Below are 17,623 nucleotides of genomic sequence, written 5' to 3'. Positions count from 1 at the left end.
GCTACCGTCCTCTGAAGACAGGATCATGGTTGACAAAGGTGATTACATACGATGAGTCAGTTATTGACAATTCAGACCTATTCGATTCAGGAGCTTTCTATACTTAAAAAATTGTGACTAGCAATCCCGGATCCGGGAGCGTAATCATAGCCTCAAACGAATTAGCATAACGCAGCGGACATAAATACCCCTAGAAAATGTTCCTATTAATGAAAATCACAAATGAAATATATTGAGACACAGCTTAGCCTTTTGTTAATCACACTGTCATCTCAGATTTTCAAAATATGCCTTACAGCCAACGCTAGACAAGCATTTGTGTAAGTTTATCATGGCATAATGCTATGCTAGGCTCTACTTGCAGAAGGCAACATTTTCACTGAAAATAAGAAAAGCAATCTAATTCAATAATTTACCTTTGAAGAACTTCGGATGTTTTCACTCAGGAGACTCCCAGTTAGATAGCAAATGTTCCTTTTTTCCAAAAATATTATTTTTGTAGGCGAAATAGTTTCCGTTTGTTCATCATGCTTGGCTGAGAAATCGACCGGAAAATGCTATCACTACAACGCCAAACTTTTTTCAAAATTAGCTCCATAATATCGACAGAAACATGGCAAACGTTGTTTAGAATCAATCCTCAAGGTGTTTTTAACATATATATTCGATAATATATCCGTCGAGGCAATTGGTTTCTCATAAGAAGCGATTGGAAAAATGGCTACCTCAGTATTTTACGCAAGATTTTCTGCGGGAGACATCAGGTGACCACTTGCTAAATGTGGTCCCTTACAGCTATTCTTCAACAGAAATGCGTAAAAATACGTCACAATGCTGTAGACACCTTGGGGAATACGTAGAAAACGTAAGCTCATTCGTAGGAGTCATTGGCATGAGGCGGTTTCAAAAAATGTGTCACTTCCTGATTGGATTTTTCTGGGTTTCGCCTGTAACATCAGTTCTGTTGCACTCACAGACAATATCTTTGCAGTTTTGGAAACGTCAGAGTGTTTTCTATCCAAGGCCACAAGGCATATGAACTAACAGGTTGTAGAGTAAAACAATGTAACTATCACAACACATAGGGTGTAATAAAGCTTTTATTCTGGCTTGGCTTCTCCAGTGATTTTACCCACACACCACTACTTCTCAGTACATACTGAATGTGAGGGAGACAGAAGAGTAACCAAATCAGACAGAGCTGAGTCACATCAAAGTTCAACGTGGAGAAATAATGACATTAAACACAGTCAGAGTGATAGTAATATATGCTGTTGAGAGTATATAGTAACGTTTACTGTATAGGTAATGAGGCACATGACAGAGACAGACAGGTGTTTTCAACTGGCCCATCTCATATAGCCAGTAAGGAGAGAGAACTCAATAGCACTCTGAGTTCAGGAATTTCCACACTGGAGAAATCAATTTCCCCCACATGTCCTTGATGCGTAATGAATGGGATACCTTATGGCCCTGTACCCGTAACAAAACAAAATTGAATATTGATATCCATTTTGCCATTAGCTTTTATTACTTTCTAGTAAAAGTATTGGTGGTGTGTTGAAGACCTCTCCTCTGCAGATGAACTAATTGGTCCAGGCCACACCCCTTCCCTCTATAAGTGTTCCCACATCTGTTGTCAATCCCAAATCACCACTCCTCAGCCTTTTTCTCACACCTCACTTTGCCATAAAACACCCTTTCCACTCCTGAACACAGCATATCCTTTCATAGCATAGTTTCTTTCCTTCCCTTTTGTGTGTGAAACAATCAGTAAGTGCCTTGTTATATTAGCAGAATGTTTATATGGAAGTGCTATTGCTAAATATATATTATTAGGCTTTCTGAAGGATTCGGCACTTTCAAATTGTGTTAATCTGTTCATTTTTTAAAAACGTAGATGCAGGGAGTCAGGAAGCAAGTGCAGTTAGAGTTTAATGACTAAGAACATTGAACTATACGAAACTAGAATGGCGTCTAAGCATGGAAGCAAACAGAATGTGCCTGGTGGGAGATAACAATAGAGTGCTATATAAAGAGGAAGTAATCGGGGAGGTCCAGGTGTGCCTAATAAGGTGCAGGTGTGCATAAGGATGGGTTGCCAGGACTGGCTGTTAGTAAACCGGCGATGCCGAGCGCCAAAGAGGGGGATCGGGAGTGGACGTGACAGTACCCCAGGCTCCAGCAGCAGAACGACGATGGATGAGAAATGTAACGGTCCAGAAGGAAATCTCGGATGATGTTGGGCTCAAGAATGTCATCCACTGGAACCCAACACCGGACCATACCCCTCCCAGTCCAACAGGTACTGGAACCAACCCCCACGACATCTGGAGTTGCTATATAGAGGGGAAGTAATCAGGGAAATTAAGTCCAAGTGCTAGAAAATTCTAGCCCCTTTGGGTGCTGCCATAGTTACATTTAGCAGTGTCAATCCAAGAAGGCTCAAGGTCATTGGCCACAGATAAAATTACATCAAATCACATATGTAAAGTAGCTTTGCTTGGACTGATCACGTCAACATCGTACTTTCAAAATCTTAGCTATCAGTCATGAATCAAGTCGACAATCTACTGGCAAATCCTTTTTAATCCTTGTCATATGAAGAGAAATTAAAGCTAAAATGTATCCGTGCTCATCAGCCATTGGGCAAACATTACACAAGTTGGAAATTGCAAATTCAACAGTGGTTTGGAAGGAATCAGTGTCAGTGGCTAACTGCAAGCAAAGCAATCACTAGCCTGCTACTCTGTGGAGTGGCTGTGTGGTCCCAAATTTGGGACGTTAAAATGGTAAACATTCAACATTGGCCATGCTGTCAATGACGCATGATTTGTGCCGCGCTCAAAACAATTTTAACTCGGAACTGCGGGAACTTGACCTCAGTGAGTTCAAGACCACTGGGAAGTTGGGAATAAACGAGCTCCGATTGGGAAAATACGTTTTGAATGGTCATCCATTTAGGAATTGTAAATCTAGCCTCTCTATCTAGAGCTATGAGCTGAAGATTAATGACATCATGATTCGACCTTGTTTTTTCAGAGTTACCAGTTGTTTTGAAAGCACCATAAATCCAGAGAATGCCAGACGTTTGACAATTTGCCCACGAAGGACCACTGTGCCACTTTCCTGTGAGCACAGCACAACCAAGTGAGTGCAAAATTGTATTGTATGCTGCTGTATAAATTATTCAATTTACCAGGGAGATATGTATATACTGTAGCTAAGAAAGTCATACAAAGTGTGTTGGTGCGCAGGTAGTTTTAGAGAAATGTAATCATTGAATATTGTACGAGCGTTCATTGTCTGCTTATATGCCCCACTCCTCAATTTCGCAATTTGGTTGTGCATCAGCAGTTATACTCTTGTCACTGGCAGCCACTTAATTTTGATCTAAACTTGAAGTAATCATGTCCGACTAGCGACTGGGCACACAGGGCACGTGTCCAGGGGCCCTGACTTTCCCTTTTGACTAACAAAATCATTCTCACTCAGATATTCTATTAATGTGGCATAAATCATGTCTGGAAAAAGCATAACATTTGTTATTAAATTGCAAGGTTTCTCTGCCCCATGGCAAAGGTGTAGAATTGCAGGAAATTCCTTTTTTAAAACACATTATCCCCACTTTTAAGAGGGGGGGCCACTAAAACTAATGTTTTGCTGCAAAGGGCCAACCAAATCTCGCTTGGAGCCCCCAAAAGGATAGTCGGCTCTGAGTTGATTACATATTTACTTCCTGTTTATTCACCTGGCACTACTTGGTTCATGCACTTTGATGTTGCTTTGCCCCTGACATGTACACTGCTCAAAAAAAATAAAGGGACCACTAAAATAACACATCCTAGATCTGAATGAATGAAATATTCTTATTAAATACTTTTTTTACATAGTTGAATGTGCTGACAACAAAATCAGACAAATTATCAATGGAAATCAAATTTATCAACCCATGGAGGTCTGGATTTGGAGTCACACTCAAAATTAAAGTGGAAAACTACACTACAGGCTGATCCAAATTTGATGTAATGTCCTTTAAAACAAGTCAAAATGAGGCTCAGTAGTGTGTGTGGCCTCCACGTGCCTGTATGACCCCCCTACAATGCCTGGGCATGCTCCTGATGAGGTGGCGGATGGTCTCCTGAGGGATCTCCTCCCAGACCTGGACTAAAGCATCCGCCAACTCCTGGACAGTCTGTGGTGCAACGTGGCGTTGGTGGATGGAGCTCAATGATGTGCTCAATTGGATTCCGGTCTGGGGAACGGGCGGGCCAGTCCATAGCATCAATGCCTTCCTCTTGCAGGAACTGCTGACACACTCCAGCCACATGAGGTCTAGCATTGTCTTGCATTAGGAGGAACCCAGGGCCAACCGCACCAGCATATGGTCTCACAAGGGGTCTGAGGATCTCATCTCGGTACCTAACGGCAGTCATGCTACCTCTGGCGAGCACATGGAGGGCTGTGCGGCCCCCCAAAGAAATGCCACCCCACACCATGACTGACACACCGCCAAACCAGTCATGCTGGAGGATGTTGCAGGCAGCAGAACGTTCTCCATGGCGTCTCCAGACTGTCACGTCTGTCACATGTGCTCAGTGTGAACCTGCTTTCATCTGTGAAGAGCACAGGGCGCCAGTGGCGAATTTGACAATCTTGGTGTTCTCTGGCAAATGCCAAACCTCCTGCACGGTGTTGGGCTGTATAAGCACAACCCCCACCTGTGGACGTCAGGCCCTCGTGGAGTCTGTTTCTGACCGTTTGAGCAGACACATGCACATTTGTGGCCTGCTGGAGGTCATTTTGCAGGGCTCTGGCAGTTCTCCTCCTGCTCCTACTTGCACAAAGGCGGAGGTAGCGGTCCTACTGCTGGGTTGTTGCCCTCCTACGGCCTCCTCCACGTCTCCTGATGTACTGGCCTGTCTCCTGGTAGGGCTCTGGACACTACGCTGACAGACACAGCAAACGTTCTGGTCACATCTCACATTGATGTGCCATCCTGGAAGAGCTGCACTACCTGAACCAGTTGTGTGGGTTGTAGACTCCGTCTCATACTACCACTAGAGTGAAAGCACCGCCAGCATTCGAAAGTGACCAAAACATCAGCCAGGAAGCATAGGAACTGAGAAGTGGTCTGTGGTCCCACCTGCAGAACCACTTCTTTATTGGGGGTGTCTTGCTAAATGCCTATAATTTCCACCTGTTGTATATTTCATTTGCACAACAGCATGTGAAATTTATTGTCAATCAGTGTTGCTTCCTAAGTGGACAGTTTGATTTCACAGAAGTGTGATTGACTTGGAGTTACATTGTGTTGTTTAAGTGTTCCCTTTATTTTTTTGAGCAGTGTATTTTCTCTCTTCCTCCTAGACCATCACATCCTACCTACCGGCCTTACAATCCAACAGAACCCAGGAACAAATCACCACCCCCCTTTTCTGAGTAGGGAACAGGTTGCGTAACAATTGTTTTTCCTGGTTGAGCCTCTCTGCGCTGCACCATTAGTGCAAAGGTCACAATGCTGAATTTACCCAAGTTAGACACATTGTATGAGTTTGACTACCCCAGATGCTCTCAAGTGTATATAATGTATGATATCATGCAGACAATACATCCCTGTGCCATCTGCTGCTGTAGCCACTTTAAACTATGCCACTTTGTTTACATACCCTACAGTACTCATCTCATATGTATATACTGTACTCGATACCATCTTCTGCATCTTGCCTATGCCGTTCTGTACCATCACTCATTCATATCTTTATGTACATATTCTTTATCCCTTTACACTTGTGTGTATAAGGTAGTAGTTTTGGAATTGTTAGATTACTCGTTGGTTATTACTGCATTGTCGGAACTCGAAGCACAAGCATTTCGCTACACTCGCATTAACATCTGCTAACCATGTGTATGTGACAAATCAATTTGATATCATCCCATCCTGAACCAAAAAAAAAACTTAGCACTTGAGTGTCTCTGTAAAATTATGAAACTCAAACAAATTTAGTTATGCCATTTTAAGAGTAAAACAATCTGCCATGGATCATACCATATACAGCTTGGAATGACCAGTCATTGCATTGTAGACCTAGACTTCAGCAAGCTGATTCTATTGTAAGTCACAGGCACATTGTAGCCGACTGACTCTTAACTGTCAATACCTTCAAGTCTGCAGGTCTATTTATACCTCTCTCCCAGAGTTGATGTGTACATGCATTTGTAGCACTATGGTCACGTGGGATGTTAAAAGAAGGATTCTGTGCACTGCAGAAAGATTTGGAGTCACTGGGTCAGATCTGCTGCATTGGTCTTAGATTTGGGGACACCTATCAAGAAACATAAACAGTGATCAGAGTTGAGTCATTATAATGGAAGCACAGAACATTCAGTGTTGAGTTAATGAGTCAGTAGTTATTCCATTATTCATCTGAGCTATGATGGGTTTGTCAAACTCACAGCAAAATCTGTGCCAGTGCAAGCTCTGATGTCATCAGGAGTCAGCCCCTCCCAGATCTCTATGAGAGTGAGGCCGCTGGCCTTGTCAACATCAAAAACTGCCTGGGGGGGAGAGAGTGTAAGCCACTGCATACAAGGAGAGGAGATTGACACTGCCTGCAGCTGACAAGCCAAACTTTATTTAAAAAGCTCACCTTTTCAGTGATGATCCTATCCACACACTGCTTCCCGGTCAGTGGGAGAGTACAACTCTCCAGGATTTTGTGTTTGTCCCCCTTAAGTTTGTAAGGAGAAAAGGTTTACTATAGGGTACACTCCTATAGTGTAGTAAGGTCTAAAACCATATGTATGAAGCACCAGAGGTAGTGTCATTTTGTACCTTAGCAGAATGCTCCATGGTCACCACCACTTTGGTTCCTGCACTTGCCACTAGGTCCATAGCCCCTCCCATTCCTTTCACCATCTTTCCCTTTGGAGGTCAATGAAGAGAGCATACACATGTTGAAACATTATATACACGTATTCCTACAATCGGCCAGGGTGAGAGACATGATCATACCGGGATCATCCAGTTGGCCAGGTCCCCATACTTAGACACCTGCATGGCCCCCAACATGGTCAGGTCAATGTGGCCACTGAAAGTAGAGGTGGTTCATGTTACCTTCAGCTACTCCAAAGGAAAAAGTGATACAACGGTTAGTGGAGCTAAAGATCGGGGAGTACAGTAGGTGGTTTGAGCACTCACCCCCTGATCATAGCAAATGATTCATCACTGGAGAAAAACGCGGCTCCAGGAACCACAGTTACAACCTCTTTACCTAAATAACACAAACAGAGACTGGGTAGGAGGGTAAAGGCCAGGAAAGATGTTCCCAGAAAGCTTTGATTTGAGGATAGCATGTCCAACCAAAGACTTTCTACAACTTTGTAGGTGTAGTGTTGACGTATGTGCTTGCTGTACGCACCTGCATTGATAAGGTCTGGGTCTACCTCACTTTCGGTGGGATAAGGACCCTTTTTATAATTCACAGACAAAACAACAAAATGACACACACACACACACACACACACACACAGGGCTTTGTCAAAGAGAGGGTGCCCACTTTCCTGAATGCACTTTCTACTTGTATCTGTAAATCTAACAGTTTAATATGGCTCACCAGGCCCAGAAGTCCATTCTCACTCTGTAGGTGCACAGTGATGTCAGAGTTGATGAAGTTGCTGGCCAGCATCGGGATCCCAATACCAAGGTTTGCTGAAGATGCTGTGGTCAAGGGACCTATTAATAACCAATCACATCCACCACGTCTACATATTGTATATACCTAGGGCTGTTTGTTGACCATATTACCGCCACACCGGCAGCCATGAGTCATGAAGGCAGTCAAATTCCACGTTTAGTCATGGTAATTAGGCTGCTCCAAGCTCTGATGCTGCTAATGGTCATTAGTAGTCTACCAAACTTGCTAACTGCCTGGTACTTTGAACTCTACTGTTCCTCTAATCACTCTGACATCAATGCAAATGTAATCAAAGATATAATAAAACTTCATGTGAGCCCATGAGCTCATGTTGCGCAACATTTCTATAGGCTATGCAATTGCATGAGAAAACAAGAGTGATGGCCTCAGCTTTCTATATTTATTTCCCAACTTTCCCTCTATTAAGCACATTGGCTACCTGGCTGGCATGAAAATGAACCACGGGTAAAAGTGTCCTAAATTCGATGTTTAAGTGCATAGAATACATGCGCCCCTGTTTTGAGACAGGTGCATGATAAAATGGTCCACAAATCTCAAACATATTATTTAGTATATGTAAAGATTCAAATCAAGAATAGTCTGATGGGTGACAATATTAGCCTATCACGTGTGAATTATATATTTTCACTTGTGAATGATGTCCAGCTTAAGGCAAGAAACAATGCTTTTTTTGCGACTTCTTCGAATCATATACGCACACCTCATGTAGCCTAATTTTGAAAAGGTTTGTAATCACAACTAAAGAGTTTCAAGTTTGGAGAATAATTTACCTTAAAAATGCACTTTTTTGTATAATAAAAGCATTATATGCATAATCGCATTTGTGGAAACCTCTCACTAAACATCAACAAAACTAAGAAGATTATTGTGGACTTCAGGAAACAGTAGCGGGAGCACCCCCCTATCCACATCGAAGGGACCGCAGTGGAGAAGGTGGAAAGCATACACATCACTGACAAACTGAAAATGTCCACCCACACAGACAGTGTGGTGAAGAAGGCGCAACAGCGCGTCTGGGTGAAGAAGGCGCAAGAGCGCCTCTTCAACGGCAGGAGGCTAAAGAAATTTGGCTTAACACCTAAAACCCTCTCAAACTTTTACAGATGCACAATTGAGAGTGTCCTGTCGGGCTGTATCACCACCTCGTAAGGCAACTGCACCGCCCACAACTGCAAAACTCCAGCTGATGGTGCGATCTGCCCAACGCATCACCGGGGGCAAACACCCTGCACTCCAGGACACCTACAGCACCCGATGCCATAGGAAGGCAAAAAAGAGCATCAAGGACAACAACCACCCGAGCCACTGCCTGTTCACCCCACTATCATCCAGAAGGTGAGGTCAGTACAGGTGTATCAAAGCTGGGACCGAGAGACTGAAAAACAGCTTCTATCTCAAGGCCATCAGACTGCTAAACAGCCATCACTAGCATATTAGAGGCGGCTGCCTATAGACATAAATATTAGGAATCACTGGTCACTTTTAGAAATGGATCACTAGCCACTTTAATAATGTTCCGTATCTAGAATTACTCAGCTTATATGTATAAACTGCACTCCACATTTTTCTACGGTATCTTAGTCACTTAAAAACAAAATGCATATTGCATCACCCATCTCATATGTATATACTGTATTGTATTCTATACTACACCGCTGACTGTTAAACAGCCATCTCCAGCACATCCGAGGCTGCTGCCTATAGACATAGATTAGGGATCACTGGCCACTTTTAGAAATGGATCACTAGCAACTTTAATGTCTCCGTATCTTGCATTACTCATCTCATATGTATAAACTGCACTCTGTACTATTCTACGGTATCTTAGTCACTTTAATTGTGTGTAAATATTGCGTCACCCATCTCATACTGTATTCTATACTACGCCACTGTATCTTAGTCCAATGTCACTCTGACATATATGTATATAGTCTTAATCCATTCCTTACTTAGATTGATGTGTATTTTGGGGTGTATGTTGTGAAACTGTTAGACATGAGTTGTTAGATATTACTGCACTGTTGGAGCTAGAAGCACAAGCATTTCACTACACCCACAATAATATCTGCTAAACACGTGTATGTGACCAATACATTTGATTTTGATAAGGGTGTTTTCGCGCTAATGGAACATTCGAGCATATGCCGTGTGCGCATTGCTGCGCTTATAATGTGAAGAAATAGCCTAATAGTTTATCAACATTTTCTGCCACGTTCTGATCTGTTTGGTCCACCACATTGTGTCATTTTTTATTTAATTTATTTAGGATATATTGCATTTTACAGCTGTTCCAGACTATCTTTGGAATATTTATTTCTCACACAGAATAGGTCAACATTTGTACTATGGGGGATAGTCAATTGACATAGGCTAGTGCTTTTGCTGTTAGTTAGGCCTTTCTCATCTTGTTGGCTGCTGAAAAGTAAATGTGGACAGTTATTCCAATATGAATCTCAGAATTGGATAAGGACGTGCACAGTTGCGTCCCCGATGTATCTGTCTTCAATTGTAGCCTGTATGAAAGACCCGATCAGTGATGGAGAGGCATGTGAGTGAGAGGTGCTTCGGAGCATGCAGCACTCAGGGAGAAGAGCACGCAGCACTCAGGGAGAAGGGCACAACGGCCACTGGCCACAAAAGGCATGGATTTTTTTAGGATGCATTACGGCCACAAAGGGGATGACGCCGGGAAATTCAAGGTATAGTCAAATTGTGAATGAGAGACTGAAGTGTGAACAGCCTGCGCAAATAAACAGAGCAGAGGTCATGAGCTCATGTCTTTCAAAATTAAGCATATAGATACCTATTTCTTTGTTAACCGCTCAACACAGAATAGCCGCATGTGCACACTCCCTGAATCGTTTGGAGAAAATATCCTTTCAATGTAATCCAGCTATGTTCAATTGTATTCTTCATACTATAAAATAATGCCACGGAAATCTAAGCAAATCTTGTCTGCTAAATGAACTAGCGTAGCCCACAGCTATATCGAATAGCCAGATCAGGACCTACCATAAGGACAACTCAGAGTATGCTATTCTGTTCTTCTGAAATAGACCACATTTTCTTCATATCATGTTTCTTTAGAACTGTCTAAAATAAAGAATGGATTTATTGTGAAGGTGTAGGCTATATTACATGGCTTTATTAGACTTTTTCCAAATGTAGATGTTTCAAAGGTCTGCATCAGTGGCTTGTAGGCTGTGTGCAAGCCAGGAGATGCTAAATGTGTTTGTTAATTAACTGTCAATTACCGTGAGACCGACCATTTATTTGCTTGACAATTACCGTCTGAGGAAATTTTGTGACCGCCATAGCCCTATATGTACCTCATGTTTCAATATCAATCCACACTGTTCCCTCCGGCCCTGATCCTGTGTAAAGGATACCATACATTCCATCCTGGAACTCCAGAGCTGCCCTCCTGATGATCCTCTCTCGGAGCAGGTCTGCCTTCCTCTTGGGTTTGGGTGTCTCCATAGAGCCTTTCTGGACCGTTCTCTTCTGCACAGTGAACAGGGCTTATTGCCAATCAATAGTACAGAGAAAACAACCGATTCCACGTTACCTGCCACCAACAGACTGACAGACACAGACAGGCAGGCTTACCTCTATCCTCTTCTCATAGACTGCCCCCTTCACAATCCTGTCAACATAGATGCTGGGGACATGGATATCTTCTGGAGCAAAGGTCCCCACATCTACAATCTCTTCTACCTAAGACAGTAGTAACCGAAGACGCAGTTTGGGTATAAAAGTCTGGTGTAAGGTTCAGTAAACTCTTAGGCCACACATGATAGTTGAACAAGCTGTTAATTGAAACTGGTTCATTGACATGCTAACCTCCACTACGGTGACTTTAGCTGCTTTACACATGGGCTGGTTGAAGTTCCGTGCTGTTTTTCTATAGAAAGACAAAGACAGTATCATGAACTGTTTATTGTATGCTGATATGCTAAGTAGAGTCAGTGCATTAACTATATAATCATTCACAGTGACAGTCGTTGTCCGTTGTAATTGATTTTGAATTGTAGCACTAGCAGTGGCGCAACATCATGCTAGGAAATGCTGACCTCTTGTGGAGTTTGAATATAACACGTTCTTATGATTGTTGTTGAAAAATCAGCCAACCCCACCTGAACACAATGTTACCGGCTCGATCAGCTTTCCAGGCCTTGATCAAAGCAAAGTCCCCTGTGATGGCTCTCTCCATGACATAGTGGATGCCATTGAACTCCCTCACCTGTGAGATAATGACATCACATGTGTCAGGGTCAGGAGTAAAAGCTGAGCTGACCCCATAGTGTCCACCTCTATCTCTCTAATATTACCCGGTCTTTCTTGGGGGGAAAAAAGTCAATTATTCTGGGTAAATAAAGGTTCAATATGAATATATGTGTGTGTGTTTTTGCATACCTCTCTCTTCTTGCTAGCGATGGCCACACTGCCGTCTGTGTTGTATTTGATGGGTGAGCCTCCCTCCTGGATCAGTGTGCCATACCCAGTGGGCGTGAAGAAGGCAGGGACCCCAGCACCGCCGGCACGTACCCTCTCTGCCAGGGTACCCTTCAGTAGATGTATGGTATAAGAAAGTCATAACACGATCTAACACGTAGGCTATAACAAGATACAAAAATGTTATAACAAACGTGTTATAACGAGAATGACAGGCAAATCCATTTTTCATTACAAACCAGATGGAGAAAATACTTTAGAGTGACACACAGTCATTCGAGTCTAACCTGAGGCGTTAGCTCCACCTCCAGTTCCCCTGAAAGGTACTGTCTCTCAAACTCTGCATTCTCCCCAACGTAGGAGGAAATCATCCGCTTGATCTGCTTGGTCCTCAGCAGCAGACCAAGACCAAAATTATCCACACTGCACACACACACGAGAGATTTATCCACACGAGAATAACACAAACACATTTCTATCTTGCATACAACACATGCACAAAAACAAATATACTCAAAGGCACTCGCACACGCACTCATTTTGTAGTAGCCTAATTACCCAGCGTTGTTGCTGACTGCTGTGATACCTTTCACTCCAGTCTTCAATAAACTCCCAATCAGATTCTCGGGTATTCCACACAAACCAAACCCTGGAAAACATTCAGAAGAATACATTAAACTCTGAATTATCCTATACATTACCCAAACTAATGTACAAACGCAAACATGGAATGTTAATGATTAGCGCTTAAACAAATATGACATATTATTTTCCCAGAAGCAGAAGATATTTATGAGGTTTGAAACGCAAAACGTTTGAATTTGACATTTGACTAAAGCATAACTATGTGATGGAAAAAGGCCTGAGAGTAGGTACAGTATGCTACCTCCGACTAGTAGAGTGGAGCCATCTGGGATGTCTTTCACTGCCTCTGTGGGGTCGGTAAAGAAGTGGGCATCCCTGGGGCAGGAGGTAGAGAAGCAACAGCCACACACCCGAGGGTGAGGAACACACTGAAATAACCACATGACAATTTGGACAAGGACATCACAGTAAACCTGGATTTTTACCAGTGAATCAATAGAGTTAGTTCAATCCCCCTCAATGAAATTGATACAAATTTGCATGTTGTTATTTGTTGCCCCCATTTTGTCAGGGGAAAAAGGTATGTTAGAGTTGTGTCAAAAATGTTTAATTCAAAGTGATTCATGTAGCACTGTGCCTGGTTTCTCTCATGGACTAGGATTCATTCTAGAATAAAAACTTGTAAAAAATCTTGTAGGTTTCCTACTTGATTTATTCTAATGCTCTCCACTTAAAGGTTCTCATCCATAAGAACTCTGAGTGACCCATCCACAGTATTATAGCACTCAAAACAAGTTTCTTTGTCACGTGCGGAGAATCCAACAGGACTTACAGTGAAATGCTTACTTACAGGCTCTAACCAATAGTGCGAAAAAAAGGTGTGTCTGTGTGTGTGTGTGTGTGTGTGTAGGTAAGTAAAGTAAAGAAAGAAAAAAAGATAAATAAAACACTCCCACATACAGTGCATTCGGAAAGTATTCAGACCCCTTGACTTTTTTAAAATTCTAAAATGGATGGAGGATGGATGGAGGATGGAGTCCTATAGGTGCCTTTAGGCAAACTCTAAGCGGGCTGTCATGAGCCTTTTACTGAGAAATGTTTTTTGTCTGGCCACTCTACCATAAAGGCCTGATTGATGGAGTGCTGGAGAAATGGTTGTCCTTCTGGAAGGTTCTCCCATCTCCAAAGAGGAACTCTGGAGCTCTGTCAGAGTGACCATCGGATACTTGGTCACCTCCCTGACCAAGGCCCTTCTCCCGATTGCTCAGTTTGGCCGGGCAGCCAGTTCTAGGAAGAGTATTGGTGGTTCCAAACTTGTTCCATTAAGAATGATGTAGGCCACTGTGTTCTTGGGGACCTTCAATGCTGCATAAATGTTTTGGTACCCTTCCCCAGATCTGTGCCTCGACACAATCCTGTCTCGGAGCTCCACGGACTATTCCTTTGACCTCATGGCTTGGTTTTTGCTCCGACATGCACTGTCAACTGTGGGACCTTATATAGACAGGTGTGTGCCTTTCCAATTGTATTTTTTTAATTTAATATTTAACCTTTTTAACTAGAAAAGTCTGTTAAGAACACATTGTTATTTACAATGAAGGCCTACAAAAAGGCAAAGGCCTCCTGCGGGGACTGGGGCCTGGGATTAAAAATAAAAATATAAATATAAGACAAAACACACATCACAACGAGACAACACTGCTGTGTTGTCTCGTTGTGATGTGTGTTTTGTCTTATATTTACATCTACATGAAGAGAGAACTAAGACAACAACATAGCAAGGCAGCAACACATGATGACACAGCATGGTAGCAACACAACATAACAACAACATGGTAGCAACACAACATGGTAGCAGCACAAAACATGGTACAAACATTATTGGACACAGACAACAGCACAAAGGGCAATAAGGTAGAGACAATACATCACACAAAGCAGCCACAACGGTCAGTAAGAGTGTCCATGATTGAGTCTTTGAATGTAGAGATTGAGATAACTGTCCAGTTTGAGTGTTTGTTGCAGCTCGTTCCAGTCGCTAGCTGGGAAAATAATCTAATGTGCAACAATTTCTAAAAACCTGTTTTCACTTTGTCATTATGGGGTATTGTGTGTAGATTGATGACGGGGAAAAAAATATGTAATCAATTTTAGAATAAGGCTGTAAGGTAACCAAATGTGGAAAAAGGGAAGGGGTCCAAAATCTTTCCATATGTACTTCAGAGACAAGAATAAAACATTTGAGGTTCAGCACAGATACCCGTGTGAGGTTCCTAACAGTTCCATACCATTAAACAGTATCAATAGTCACAATTTAGCACACAATCGTTACATTGTATATGGAGCAATACAATACTAGCTTGATATACTGGATTAATAAACAACATTTTACCTAATGTTCAGGTTTATTATACACATAACACAAATTGTGTTACAATTATAAAGTTGTTCCTACCTTGCCATACTGCATAGACAGTACTCCTTTTTGTCTTCTCACTGAAGATATATTTCTATGAAATTGCTCTGATTTTGACAGAATTCTGAAGGACGCCATTTTCGGAATCTGTCTGTCAGTCTTTCAGAAAACTGAGTGTTGGAGGTTTGCAGTACAGGTCATTCCCCCTGGGCCCAGTCAACAATCAGGCCAGGAGAGGTGGGGGCATCCCTGGAGTGACTGAGAAATTGACCAATTAAAAGTGATACTGCTTATTAGTACCATACTGACCAAAAGTTTTAAATGTAGGCTTTCAAAGCACCTCGTGAAAGGGTAAGTCCCTGTTTCCACCACATTCAAGTGAAAACCTAAAAAGGCATGAGACCAGGTAGCATAATCACAGTATCAACATGGAAGACCACATTTTGAGAAGAATTTCAAGCTTTCAATTCCAAACTTTGTTAGAGAGAGAGACTGTCTATTTATAAGAGCATGTGCATGGAGGGTTGTCACATCCTGACCATAGAAAGCCTTTATTTTCTATGATAGAGTAGGTCAGGGCATGACTAGGGGTTTTGTCTAGTTTATATTTTCTATGTGGGGTTCTAGTTTGTATTTTCTATGTTGGTGTATTGGTATGATTCCCAATTAGAGGCAGCTGGCTATCATTGTCTCTTGTGGGGGATCATATTTAAGTGTCATTTTTTCCACCCGTGTGTTATTGGATATTGTTTGGAGCACTTTGCACCTCTGTAGTCACGGTTTGTTTATTGTTTTGTTAAGTTTCACTATTAATAAAGCATGTGGAACTCTACATTCGCTGCGCCTTGGTCCGACCATTATTACGAACATTGTGACAAGGGTAGGGAGTCTCACTTGACAGACTTCAGAGAATGAGTTGAGTCAGGGGCTCACATGCCAAACACTCTCTAGAGCCAATGAGATAATGACTCTGAACAGTGGGGGCAGATTTGTGAAGGAATACATCTTTAGACCCTATCTTTTAGATAATAGAACCTCTCCCAGGGCTGAGTGCCATGAGAGGAGAATGTATTCCATCTACCGTAATTTGAGTAACCTAGACATAAGACTTACCACAGCTGCTGTGATTTGTTTGTTAAAGGGAAAAAAGTCAAAACCATATGTTACTTTCAATAACATAATCCCTCAACCAACCAACCAACATAGAAAAACATGGAAACCATTTCAAGTTGTATGTACAAAATACACATGGTATACACTTCCTGCTAAATGTTTGTCTTGCAGTTGTGAGTGCACTTCAGTGTGCCGGCTTTGCCCACTCTAGCTAGTAGGTGAGACTGGGGGTTCAAAAATATGGACTCACCCCCTCCTTATAACCTAACATTGAATAGGTAAAAGTGAGTATTCCACTTCATTGAACTCTTCAATCCATACTGCGAGGAAAATGGAAATGGAAATAGGATCCTAAAATCAATGGATGGGCCTTACAAGCCCCATAGCCCCCACATGTGCGTCTGTGAGAGCGGACATTTAAGAGGTCATAGACTACTTACAGACGAACAAGAAAAACAACTTGCACAATCTCGAAAGGCGGTTCCGTAAAATAATTCAGGACAATTGTCAACGGGTGTAAATTATGACAAAGGTTTCTTTTCACGACGGAACTGTAGGGTATGTAATTTTTGTGCGTAAAATGCGTAAACAACTTCTCCGAAATTGTGGTCTTGCCTGTTATGTTGAATATTTACCAGCTGGTGGCGCTTTCACGATGCCACAGAGTGGTGGATTCGATTATGCTGAGCCGCGGGGCACCCGTTTATGGACCGGACTAATGCAGGATTTTGTAGGGAGCCGTAGTCTGAAAAAAAGTACAGCTATCGTAAAAATATATATTATTTTACTGCAGCCAACCACAGGAGCCTGCTCACAATATTCAAAATACACCGGAGAGCATATTTTTTCTCCCACAGATTATCAATAGTTTAAAAAAAAACATAGCTGTGGTATAAAACAAGCAGATACTGTATTCCTAGTCGGCAGGGCCACAATTTGGGCAGCATGCGGGCCAAATATAGAACGGCTTGTTGTGGCCATAGACATATAATCCATTAAAGGGTTTTGGAACCTCTTTACCTGCCAATTTGACTGTTAAACTAATGGGTACACTTGCAATGGCTGGCATTGATATATCTTAATCTGGTTTTGGACTCGTGAAAACATGTTGAGGGAGGTACTCCCTTCTCAAATCGAACACTACCATAATCTGCACAGCTCGGTTGTGTTGTCAACAAAGCAGCATGGTGCATAGTCCAGAAACATACATCTGTTTGAATTTTCAAACTAGTTTTCATTGGGGGACGTTATCAAAAGCATTCACTTTTGCATGTGAAAACACAGAATCCTACTCATTACTGCACGTGATTAATTAGGCCTATATCACTTATGTTGT

At 42.2% G+C, this 17,623-nt stretch overlaps 1 protein-coding gene across 4 annotated transcripts; it reads right to left on the bottom strand.

The window, feature by feature from the left end:
• Positions 1-1,092: 1,092 nt before the first annotated feature.
• On the bottom strand, positions 1,093-17,028 carry LOC118385343 (succinyl-CoA:3-ketoacid coenzyme A transferase 1, mitochondrial-like). 4 transcript variants are annotated; one of them, XR_004826004.2, is made up of 19 exons: positions 16,728-16,887; positions 15,214-15,432; positions 13,060-13,186; positions 12,732-12,822; positions 12,461-12,596; positions 12,135-12,284; positions 11,855-11,961; positions 11,562-11,622; positions 11,328-11,435; positions 11,108-11,222; positions 7,617-7,711; positions 7,422-7,470; positions 7,202-7,274; positions 7,016-7,091; positions 6,836-6,925; positions 6,651-6,731; positions 6,457-6,558; positions 6,162-6,326; positions 1,093-2,339 (listed from the first exon to the last, which is right to left on the bottom strand). XR_004826004.2 is itself a non-coding variant. In XM_035772411.2 (18 exons), the coding sequence occupies exons 2-18, from the start codon at positions 15,310-15,312 to the stop codon at positions 6,291-6,293; spliced, it is 1,596 nt and encodes a 531-aa protein (XP_035628304.1). In that variant the 5' UTR covers positions 15,313-15,432; positions 16,923-17,028; the 3' UTR covers positions 2,572-6,290. The 4 variants fall into 4 exon arrangements, 3 of the variants coding, with proteins under 3 accessions (XP_035628304.1, XP_035628302.1, XP_035628303.1); XM_035772411.2 differs by lacking the exons at positions 1,093-2,339; positions 16,728-16,887 and adding an exon at positions 16,923-17,028 and having other exon boundaries at positions 2,572-6,326; XM_035772409.2 differs by lacking the exon at positions 1,093-2,339 and having other exon boundaries at positions 2,572-6,326.
• Between the last annotated feature and the right edge of the window lie 595 nt (positions 17,029-17,623).

The sequence above is a fragment of the Oncorhynchus keta genome, chromosome 6 (genome assembly GCF_023373465.1).
Source record: "Oncorhynchus keta strain PuntledgeMale-10-30-2019 chromosome 6, Oket_V2, whole genome shotgun sequence".
In the NCBI taxonomy this organism is placed as follows: domain Eukaryota; kingdom Metazoa; phylum Chordata; class Actinopteri; order Salmoniformes; family Salmonidae; genus Oncorhynchus; species Oncorhynchus keta.
This window is presented reverse-complemented; position numbering and strand designations above follow the sequence as displayed.

Bases quoted from the DNA above. Each gene is read 5' to 3' on its own strand.
- LOC118385343 (XM_035772411.2), bottom strand. From the start codon at position 15,312: ATGGCGTCCTTCAGAATTCTGTCAAAATCAGAGCAATTTCATAGAAAT. The intron at 13,187-15,213 runs GTAGGAACAACT...TGGTTATTTCAG, and splicing joins TGTCTATGCAGTATGGCAAG to TGTGTTCCTCACCCTCGGGT. The intron at 6,926-7,015 runs GTATGATCATGT...TGACCTCCAAAG, and splicing joins TGGCCAACTGGATGATCCCG to GGAAAGATGGTGAAAGGAAT.